This window comes from Atheta coriaria, unplaced genomic scaffold, assembly GCF_025399875.1.
Source record: "Atheta coriaria isolate IRGN ID8LTWV9N9 unplaced genomic scaffold, Caltech_Dcor_3.1 hic_scaffold_9_pilon, whole genome shotgun sequence".
NCBI classification, from domain to species: Eukaryota; Metazoa; Arthropoda; class Insecta; order Coleoptera; family Staphylinidae; genus Dalotia; species Dalotia coriaria.
The window spans coordinates 1433294-1445938 of NW_027045451.1; the positions used below are offsets into that span (position 1 = coordinate 1433294).

Genomic DNA, 12645 nt, shown 5'->3' on the forward strand with positions numbered 1-12645 from the left:
GCGAGTCTAATAAAGACGTTGATTATTTTTTAAATATGTAAATTGTGTTTGACCAACACCTCGATTACTCGATTATACCAGCTCATTAATTTAATATGCAAGTGGACTTGAAAAATTGTTAAGTGTTTATTTATTCGGTGTCACGCTGTTTGCATTGGGTAATATTTCATTGTACTTCTGACAAGTTTAATCGCTAGAATATTAAAACTTTCGTTGAATTAAGCAATATTTAATTAAAATTCTGTTTTTATTGTTTTCAGATTAATTTTGATAGCGTTCGTGTTGATCGCATCGCCGACGCATTCAGGGATCACGCCAAATAGATACAAAAAGTCTGATTACATCAAAGCGAAAGCCACCAACAGTAGTTACCCACTCAGTGTAAGTATCTACATAAATTCTCAACTTTTATAGGAAGAGTTTGAAAAGTTTCCAAGTCGCGTTTATCAATCACTTCCGTTTTAGTTTTAACTTTAAGTTTAAAGTTTCTTAAACTTTTTAAATTCAAATTATTACGATTTAAAAATGTCTAGACGTTATAATAGCGTCATATAATAGCATGTAACATGCAATTGCATCACGTGCCATTGAAGATCCAAAGCTTCTAAATAGTAATAATGAATGAAGAAGAATGAAAAGAAATGAAAGCACCAAATAGGGAGCCGCGCACCTCACAATTCAAAAGATAAAAGCCTAAAGACCGAAATAATCGAAATTTCAGTCGAGTTTCATTTCAAATCTCTGGGCTATTCATTGACGTCACGTCAATCACATCAAAATACATCACTAATCGTCATACGAATTAAAATTTAAAATATTGTTTATAGATTTCTACGTATTCAATCATAATATTTTATAATCTATATTATTAACTGCGGAAAATTACTGGTGATTATCGTGTATTATTTGTAATTATTGACCGGTTTATAATTATTTATATTGAGTTCTCATACGAAGAATTTTTGCAATTTAAAGCATCAAGGTGACAAAAACCGAAATTGATGATTAATCTACACATTTCATCGTAATAAAAAGTTTGTCGTTACTACTAACGTATTGTTTTTCTTGCAGGTTCAACGATTGTACAGGGAGAAACTGGTCGCGAAGCCGAAGACGTTCGGCGTGTGGTCCGCATGGAGCGCATGGACAGAATGTTCACGAACATGCGGCGGTGGCGTCACCCACCAGCAGCGCCATTGCATCTCGAAACCATCCTTAGCCCAGCAGAGAATTCAGCAAAATAAAGAGAAGTGAGTGAAATGTTATTTTGAAATTAGACCACCCAACTGATAGCGGCGCTCGCTGAATCGGAATGCTTTACTTTCCAGCGTATACGTAATTGTTGTTATTGCATTCCAGCACTCGTCATATTTAATAATTCGCTTCATATTTAAATGTTTCGAAGCGTTTGAAGTGCGTTTCGGATTTTATTTTCGGTGCTGACCTATTAACACCACGCTGAATCACGGCATCACGCCACAGAACAACCAAACATGAAATCTAACACCGAAAAAGTAATTGTATTAGAAATAATGAAGAGTATTATTATTACATCACACGTTCCATGAATATTTGTATAAATTATTTATAATTTTAATTTTAAAACATTTTTAAAAATGTTAAAAATTAATTTTTGATGTTTTTAGATGAAAAATCAACGATATCATTTGACTATAAGTTTCTAGCAATAGTTTTACTCTTGTAGAATTTACTCCGGCATATGTGCACTGTGAAAATCACTAATTTAACGCTCCGCAGTGCGTGTAACCGACCAAACCGCATCGCATCGCGCGCATTATTCGTTTAATTCTGCTATTCATTAAAATGCGCACCATACTTCAGTACATACGCATTTTGTTCGTAAAAGATTATTGTTACAGCATAGCACACACGTACTACTCGCACTTAAAACTATTTCAACTCAAAATATACAAAGTGTTCAAAATATATTTTTAATAAAAAAAAACATTATTACGACACTGTATATTCCAAAATATTTATTACCAGTCTTGATGGACTGTCAGTCATGATGTCGTTCGTCGACTGTGAAAAATTAGGTCGCGCTGCTCGCGTCGCGCGCATTTTTAAGGCACGTCGTTTGCGTCTCATCGCCGCACGTGTCTCTTCTTTCAGCTCCTCTCCACAACCATACACACAACACACAACCGCAACCTTAGGATTTAAATTTACTGCGAAACAAAACCTTCAATTCCACCGCAGGATCGCCATTAATAAGAAAATGGCATGCGTAGTGCAGATTTGAGGTTATGAATAAAATGCTGGTATTTATAGGTTATGTTTAGATAGCGAGGAGTATTTGGCATTGAAACACGCAAGTAAACTAGTAAAATTTGTACGTTTGTGACCTGAACCAACTGGAAAAGTTGTGTTAAGTATAGTTTACTTTAGAAAAGCGAAAAAAACAGTGTGAAATAGCTATGAATCAGCAGTGAGTAATGATGGAATAGTCCGGCTGCCGAACGTGAACAAATCTATACAAATAGTGTGCTTGTTTATAAAATGGCGCGCGTCGAATGAATGGAAATTCGTGCGTTCGTTTACACTTTATGATCATAATAATGTCATAACTGGGTCATTTAAATATGAAATTGACAAAAATTAATTTTTCAATTTTAGCTTTTATTTTGATATTAAAAGTGAAAAAAACCCTGGGTGGTCTTCAATAACATCAATAACATCGTATTATTGTATTGTTATATTTATATCATGTTGTAATGATGCGATGATGAAATTCTAGTTATAAACTAATTTTTTAAACCATTTATCAACGATTTCTTCGCTTACAGGGCGAAAAAACATTATTTTTCTCCGCATAACAAAAAAAAACAGTAAATCTCAATTCCGGTTAATTGATTGACGTTATCACTAATTAAAACACGTTCCTTAATTAATTAATGCGTCTCGAGTTAAACGAAACAAAAACAAAACAAAACAAAGACTTGGAAAAATACGAATTTCGACCGGAATTTTGTAAACACCGAAACGAAAGTGGAATGAAAGCAGTTTTTTGACCGTTCGGATGAGAATTGGAATTGGAATCAATTATATAATCGACGTGCGAGATAAGCGAAGAATTTCGAGGAGGCACGAGAGGAGGGAAGGCGAAAAGCGAGCGCGTAGATTTATCGCGCCATTGTAATGAGTTCATGTCGTTAAGATGATAAAACAAAAAGGTTTCGCTGCGGACGCGCAACAATCGATCGGAGAGTCGTATAAAAGAAATAAAACGCTCGCTATAGAGAGGAGAGTGCGGCGTGTATTATGAAAGCATTTCAATTAAGCGAATGACAACGGATAAAGTCTCAAAATGACGAAATCAAAAATTTTAAATTAAACAAGTGAATAAAGTATAGTATTCAACTTTTTCAAAGTACATTATGTGTTTAAATTATATATAACTTAATTTTAAGACTTTAAACACTAAATTTCGTTACACAGAAATAAAAAATCAAAAATTTAATTAAACGAGTGAATAAAGTACAGTATTCAACTTTTTCAAAGTGCAATATGTGCTTAAAGTGTGAGTAACTTAATTTCAAGAATTTAAATACTAGATTTCATTGCACAACATTAAAAATCAAAAATTTTAATTAAACGAGTGAATAAAGTTCAATATTCACTTTTTTCAAAGTGCATTGTGTGTTTGAATTATGTATAACTTAATTTCAAGAGTTTAAACACTAGATTTCATTACACAGCAATAAAAATCTTCTTTCAACTGTGCCGCAACGATGAAAAATTTTTGATGACACTTCCAACTTGCATTATAATGACAAACACAAATATTCCTCTGTTGTAATTTAGTCATTTTATAATTTCCTCAATTACACTCTTGTAATAACAGTGTTTTGATTGCTTTTGTTTTACGAGTTTCTGTCGTTGACGAATGCAGCGCGATTAATAAATATAATTTCAGTTATACTTATAGCCAAAGAGCACACTCGTGCTGTAATTTAAGTGCGCGAATTTCGGCCTTGGAGATACACATAAAACGAGACAAAGTGATACAACATTGGTTAATTTTAATACCCGAAACGATGACAGTTGAGTTATTCTCGTTAGCCACGAGTGCCGATTGAGCTAATCGCCAGCATTTTACGACTCTCTGGTAATAAAAGTCAGCCACGCGGCCTACTGAATGAGAAAATTATTATTTATGCATAAAATTGGTTAGGTTCAATACTTGTATACGTAATATATGCAACCAAATATACAAAATATTTAAATTCACGTTTGTGTTTGATTTTGAATGATTTTAAACGCGTTTGGATGCATTGGCATTGTTTGAATGGCAGGACGCAACCGGAAATGACGGAATCACACGCCCTCTTCGATTGATGTTGTTTTTCGCATCGATCAATCACACGCCGGAACGATGCACACAGTGTGTTTACATGAATGTTAATCACGCGCGCATTCCAGCACATTGTGCAATTACAGATTTAGATTTCGATTAAAATTTAAATTTCTATTTACGAGTACATAATCTTTTTATATCTTAGGCATGACTCTTCAATATAATATAACAAAACAGAAAATGTTTATTGTTTTTCGTGCAAAAGTAATAAATACCATGTTTTATTGTATATTGGGTTGCCTATAGAATAATATTACACTGAATATAACTTCACACGATTTTCATCAAATGTTTAACATATTTCTTGATTGAAATATTTATAGTGTTAAATATTACGATGAACTTTTCTCACGTAATAGAATTGATGTTCCGTAGGAATAAAAACCAAAATGGGACTAGAAATAATAGCTTGCTAGGGGAATACCGAGTCGCATACATCGCTGAGTAGAAACAATGCCGCTCTAAATCAATATCGATGGCGACACGTCGACATTTATCATATAATACGACTAGTGACTTTACGACCAAGGGGCACTACTACTGCAGGATAACAAAAGATTTCATTTACGTCCGTATTAAATTATATTAAATGCATAAAAAGTGATTCACTGGGGAAATATTTACAAAATGAAGTAATTTATTACTGACCGACTTGGTGAACTTGACTTAAGTCAGAAGAATGTGTAAATACTATGTTCTTCAAGCTGAAATTAAGTAATTTTGACTGTACAAGCGTGTTACTGGTTACTTGCAGGCAGACAAAGATTACATCTTTATATTTAACTCAAAGTTAGACGTTTATTATCTTCTAACGACTTTTTAAACGTTTCTCGCATGAGGCTTAAATATCTACTAATTAGAAGCTAACGCCACAACAAATATTTAATGAAATCTTGAAATATTATTTTCATGATCAATATAAATTGATATTCATTGTTTCAATGCCAATTAATAATTGATTAACGATGACAAATTGATACAAATACATATTGTACAAATTTATTTGTAGAGGCTACATCGTAAGCCTTGTTTGAAAAAAAAAAAAAATAAATGCAGTCAATAACGTAAAAATTTGAAAAATGTTTCTTTTTAGCACTTTTAGTCACATTTTTCGCCATTTTATACTACGATATTTAATTATTTTATATTCTGATCTAGAAGAGAATTTTCCAATCTATCATAATCAGCAATTCGATTGTTACTATCGCTTTTAGTTTAAGAGATAATAATTATCAAAAATCATCGAAAAAAAGTATCAAGCAATTTTTTTCTTAAGAATAAAAATTTCATCTCCCAGATTTCAGTTTTAATCCTATCTTATAGAGAATAGTCCGTAGATTAAGACGCTGCGATCGGATCTTAATTATCTCTTTTAGTTTACGAGATATTCACGTTTGAATAAAATGGGCAAAAATTGAAAAATGTTACTTTTAGCACATTTAGTTGCGTTTTCGACCTTTTACGGTTGGAAATAGAATTGTTTTATATCTGAATCTGATAGAGAATTTTCCAATCTATCATAATCAGCAATTCGTTGGTTACTACCGCTATTAGTTTAAGAGATATGAATTATCAAAAATCATCGAAAAAAAGTATCAAGCACCCCCCCTTGGCAATTTTTTCTTAAGAATAAAAATTTCATCTCTCAGATTTCCATTTTAACTATCCTATCTGATAGAGATTGGTCCGTAGATTAAGACGCTGCGATCAGATCTAATTTATCTCTTTTAGTTTACGAGATATTCGCAATTGAAAAAAATCGTCAAAATTTGCAAAATGTCACTTTTTAGCACTTTTAGTCGCGTTTTTCGACCTTTTACTGTAGTAAATATAGTTATTTTATATTTTTATCTGATAGAGAATTTTCCAATCTATCATAATCAGCAATTCGTTGGTTACTACCGCGTTTAGTTTAAGAGATATGAATTATCAAAAATCATCGAAAAAAAGTATCAAGCACCCCCCCTTGGCAATTTTTTCTTAAGAATAAAAATTTCATCTCTCAGATTTCCATTTTAACTATCCTATCTGATAGAGAATAGTCCGTAGATTAAGACGCTGCGATCAGATCTAATTTATCTCTTTTAGTTTACGAGATATTCGCAATTGAAAAAAATCGTCAAAATTTGCAAAATGTCACTTTTTAGCACTTTTAGTCGCGTTTTTCGACCTTTTACTGTAGTAAATATAGTTATTTTATATTTTTATCTGATAGAGAATTTTCCAATCTATCATAATCAGCAATTCGTTGGTTACTACCGCGTTTAGTTTAAGAGATATGAATTATCAAAAATCATCGAAAAAAAGTATCAAGCACCCCCCCTTGGCAATTTTTTCTTAAGAATAAAAATTTCATCTCTCAGATTTCCCGTTTTAACTATCCTATCTGATAGAGATTGGTCCGTAGATTAAGACGCTGCGATGCGATCTTAATTATCTCTTTTAGTTTACGAGATATTTGCACGCTTTTTAACCGAGCTAACACATCATAAAGAAACATCAAAAGTGATCAAACGCATTGCTTGATACTTAAAACAAGTTACCACGTTACTAGTTGCCAGTGACAAGACATTAAAGCCATTAAATACGTTTAAAGATGCAACCGATGCACACATTAAAGACTTTTCGAAACGCACTTTCAACGCGCTGCATCTGCAATCCATTCAGGCATTCATGCAGCGTTACAATGTCCATTACTCATTACGATCCGCGTATGCAACATGCTCGTTAATGATATCTTTCGAGCAAGTGAGAGAAAAGGAAGCAAATATTCTCGATTTATTGTTGATTGCGTGATTTATTGACGCGGATATCAATTAATACTTGAAACGCTGCTGTTTTCACTGAAAACAACTTTGAGCCTACTGAAAACGTAATCGTGCACTGTTATTTTCAGATTTTTCAAAAAACACAAACGAAGAAGGAGGCAACACGCACCGAATGAGATCACCAATCGATGTATTGGATTGTATAAACGAGTTAGACTCTGCAATATTCAAGTAAGTAAATTTTTCGTCGTTAAAATTAATAAAAACCATCAAATTTGTACAAATTTCACCGTTATACGGAATTTTTCATTGAAACGTAATTTTCGAGTGGCGCTTGTATCGCCCCAATGCAGTTTTAATATAATTATTGTTGTTCACTTGACCAAAGCGTAGCATCCATTAGTCCCGGTTAAATCAGTCAGTTCAAGCATGTGAGCTTGTGAGCTTTAGCGCATCCCAATCTCATCCACTTCCCATTCACATGTCTGGCACGCACGGCACCGGCATTGTCCCGCCGCTCGATTATTAATTGAAATCTTAATGGGTGGCATTTCGGGGGGTCGAGCGTTTAATTAATAACCGATACGTATTATTATCGGGCACGACAGCGCCCCAAAGGGTTCACCGCTTGACATATGAGCCTCTGGCCGGCTGACAACACCATTGTTAACATACAACACGCATAATGTCCATTGAAACAATTTTCAAATCCACTTAAATTATAGCTTTAAAAATTGGGCAATAAATCACCACTTTTACGAGCCAGCGATGGACACGCGAATTGATAAATCAATTTATATTTAAATTTAATTAATACTGTTTAGATTAATGCGAGTTATTATTTATAAATAAATGTGGTGTGAAATTTTGATTGCGAACTTATTCGAATGGCAATAAATCAGCGGATAAATGAAACGTGTGGATCTTGACGGTAGTTAATACTCGAAATCGATTTATTGCATGTTATTTTTGGTTCATGGCCGTTTGAATATATTTGCGTCATAAATATATTTTTTGTTTTCTTTTAGGACTGTGCGAATGGCTTGGATTTTCGTTTTGAACAATGCGCAGAGTTTAATTCAAGATTTTACAAAGGAAAACAGTATTATTGGGAGCCATATCTCAAAGGTAACTTTAAATATTAATAATAATTATATTACTAAAGACTAAAAGCAGTATTTTCATTAAAAACTAATTTAAAACGAAGATTAAACGCGAGTTTAACGCAGGCAACCAAATGAATGTGTATATAAAGTTGCCTACGTTAAACACTCAATCTGTACTAAAATTAAACTTCAAACTCTCACTCTGACGATTTCTCGACTTCAACAGCAAATTTCCTCACTTTTTATGCGTTTTTGCAAATTACTAAAGCTACCATTACGTTGTAAACTAACTAATCTTGTGTTTTTGCAATGTTTAAACCATTTTCATCCAACTTTACACATTTACGAGCAACATAAAACTTTACCACGACGAAAAACACTATAAACTGAAAATACTAAAGCCTGTGCTTTACAGTTCATAAAAAAATGTAAATCTAGTAATTTTATTGTTTATTTCATCAGGAATCGATGAATGCGCCTTGAATTGTCTAGCAATCGGGGGTGGATTCTACGCAACACTGAACAAAACCGTCGCTGACGGCACAACCTGTCTGAAACCAACGACTTTTACCGGAAAACTAGCACCGACAGGCACTAGAGGTGTGTGCATCGACGGATTATGCAAGGTCAGTGCCATTTCCATTCAACTTTAAACTTTAAAACAATTAGAAACTAAAACATTATGCGCTTTAACCGGAAATATACTCTAAAAGACATTTAATGCAATTAATTTCATGCGTTAACTCACAAGATGATAGCTAATGTTACTACAGGAATCTGCAAAATTGCGCAGAGTGACGAACAGAACAATGCTACCGCCAATGTCATTTCGTAGTTAAATCTACCGACACTAATTGCATGCGACTGAATCTACAGTTGCATTTTTTACTAATTTCCATTTACAGTTTGTTTGAAGCACTTTGCAGATGCAAATGAAGTTATTGTGAAGTTGCGCGAGAGATAATGTCCGATGATATTTCGCGCGTTGAGTGTAAATACAATATTTCTGCATTTTGCATTCGAGGCGAGAGATTCTAACGCCAAAGAGCGCCGCAAGTATCAACGCCGTCAAGCAGCTTATCTGAAATAATAATCGGAGCGAGTTTTGCGCTGCGTTTGTGCGCGTGCTGCTCTTTATAGTTTAGATTCCTTACACTTCTGCCGTTTTCTATTAGATTTCCTTTCGAAATCCGTATCTTCGGCACCTTTGTAGCTACAACCACAACAATAGGTTTAGATTATGCATATATCGAGGTGGTTTTAACAATAACGAGGCGTGAAGAATGTTTAAACATTAAGCACCCAACGTTGAGAGACTAAAAAAGAAGCACAGAAGAATAAATGTCTCGCAAAATGTCAACGCATAAATCTTCTGAGATAGATACGAGCGTTATTTCCGAGTGTGAATGAAAAATGATCTTTGTTTTGTGCATTCACAGCGTAGAAACTTTTAGTCTTACCTTTAATGCAGCTAACCGTCATTCCCGTCACATCAAATTAAACGGCTCACGCTCGTGCGATAGCAATCGTGATTCGCACCACATTCGCACATTATACGCGCACTGAAACTGTTTATTATCGGTGCGTCTCTGGCCGCCCACTTTTGTTTTCTTTGCACTTTTATCGTTCAATCTTCAATTACGTTCACGCGCACTTCACGTATTAATTTTATATGAAGCATAACCACATAATACGCGGTTTTGGCGCGTAGTCTTAGTTCACACATCAAAATTTTTACGCAGATGGCAGCACTGTTCAAACATGTATTACAAGTTGTCTAACGCACAAAATTCAAACTAAAAATGTTTATAAAAGTTAAAACCAATAAAGGTTTTATATTTACGATTAATTATAGGGGAAAGTAGCCATATTTGGACCATTTTTATATTTTTCGATTTATAGAGCCACATATAAACTGTCAATAAAAATTAAGTAGCGGAAAAGTAACTCACAAGGCTTACCAACAAAATGATATTTTTGGTTTAAGTAAAAATTATATTTATACCCCTCAAATTTCAATATAAAAAAATTGTGTTTTTGGTCCAAATTAAGAAACCGGTTTCCTAAATTGGACCGCGCGGTTTCCTAAATTGGACCATGCTTTTTTAACGGCAATTGACACAATAGTAAATTTTAGTTTTAGCAGTAACACAAGCACATTTTGTATGAACCAAAGTGCGGCATTTCATACAGTGGATCATTTCGAAGATTTGTGCTCGTCCACAAGCTTTTCTAGGAGGTCGAAAAAATGATATACTTTTTCCCTGTAAAACTCCGGTGTCTGTCTTCGGTCCAACTTGGGCAACTTGAAGAATTTATATATAATGATCAACAACAATCTTAATATAACATAACCTCTCAAAATTAATACTATAAATTATAGATAAATAAAGAAGCTTTCTGATGATAAAATAATAATCGGTAAAACTATCGTTTTAACGGCTTGACAGCTCTTGCACTTACGTCGTTATAATAGATTTGATAATCAAGAATACACAAAGTTGTTGTCACGACGAAAGCACGCGGCAAGTTTTAACTCAAATAGTTGCATTAATTGTTTATAAATACGAGTAAAACAAGGGGCCAGTCAATTTTTGCATAAACTTCAACAGTCCGCGGATATCGTGGTGGTCCAACTTAGGCGCTGGTCCAAATTATGCTACCTTCCCTATATTACAGTCACGGACAATTGTTTGACTGCAATTTAATTAATTCCTGGAATCAATCCAGATTGAACATTTACAGTTTAAATCCCTTGTTGCAATTTTGATTTAAGCGCTAATTGAATACATAAAATAACAATAAACAAGCCAATATACTTGGCATTCCCATGAATAATTTACAAATCACAAATCACAAAATGTTAATCAAACATAATTAAAACAAAATGCTTGTTGTTTATATTTACGTTTAAAACGCTTAAAATTACAGCTGATAACCTGTCCGTTAATGATTAAACAAATCATTTGCATTTATAGAAACGTTTTACGATATCAACATATCAAAGTATCAATATTGACTATTCGAACAGCAGCGCACAGTTAATTAATTATTCGCGGACGCAATCACAGCGCATTTGAATTATATTATTAATAAGCTACCTGCTCGCTTGTTTACAAGTGTGAATTATGTCAAAGCAATCAAATAATTTGTTTTTAATGCAATAAATAATGCGTTACATTAATTTCGTTGGAATATTCATCGATATTACTATGATAAATGCAAAAGTTTGTTTGTTTTTGTTTGTCAGGTAAAACATTTAACCAATTTTGATAAATTTGAGGTTAGGGATAAATTAGGTTATGTAGAATAATATAGACTACTTTATTTACCAAAATTAAACGTAAAAAGCGTTAAATATGAAGTAAGAGTTGGAATAAACAATAAATCATAGTTAATCATGTTTAAAATTAATAAATAAATATTTGGTAACATACTGTATCTAAATAATAGCGTGTAACATGTCAATAATAAGTTAACAAGTTTATATCGTGCTTGCTCCTTATTTCATACTTCTTATTTCTTGTTTGTTTGCAATTTGCAAATCACTTACAAGTTGAAAAGTTGGAAACTTGCAAACTCTTCAAAATGCCATAAATTGACGTAGATATTTCAATAAATACACGCGTACGGCTACTCCTTCTTGTCGTTTTGTTGCGCGTTTAATAATTATTTTATAAATATGCGCGATGGAGGCCGCAGGTCGATTTTAACGTAAAAATATTGATTTCTAATCGGCGATTATCGTTTACGGTGAGCTTTGAGGCGCAATTTGCATAGAATTATACATTCAGTTTGAGCATTTCAAAGTTAAAATACATATTGAATGACAGTCTATGCTACATGTCAATCATAGCAGTAGCTGCTTATGAATATTATAGATGGTTATAGATATAAGATAATTGGTGTATAGGTGGACTTAATTATTGTTTATTATGGCCATTAAAACATGTACAAAGTGAAACAAATTGATTTTTATTATAAAAATGTGGAAGTAAATCGTATTTGTATGTTTGTTTCTATTTCACGCTTAAACTATAAGTTCAATTTTGATAAAATTTTATACGCAGGTAGATTGAACCTTGGAGAGAATCATTGGATAATTTTTATCCCAAAAATAAAAGTTTAAAATGGGTAAACAAGCAAAAAACATGTAAACAAAGATAATAGTAGTTATAGTTGTAAAATTGGACCATAGATGGCGATACAATATACTTTTTTACATGAAATTCTCAAAAAAGTCTCCCTCGGATGTTCTGTTCTTGTACCGCAACTCAAACATTGATTTTAAACGATAAATATTAAAATAAATGATTTATAAGTAAATACAACCAATATAGACAACTTAGAAAGTGGTAATACTCGTGTTTTCGTTTTCTCCAAATGTCAAAAG

At 33.1% G+C, this 12645-nt stretch overlaps 1 protein-coding gene across 1 annotated transcript in view; it reads left to right on the forward strand.

The window, feature by feature from the left end:
• Nucleotides 1-12645, forward strand: part of loh (lonely heart) — a 49430-nt gene that overhangs the window by 14242 nt on the left and 22543 nt on the right. Inside the window, 5 exon segments of the mRNA XM_065313137.1 lie at nt 261-381; nt 1072-1250; nt 7275-7377; nt 8175-8274; nt 8715-8878. Coding sequence (XP_065169209.1) covers nt 261-381; nt 1072-1250; nt 7275-7377; nt 8175-8274; nt 8715-8878 — 667 coding nt within the window.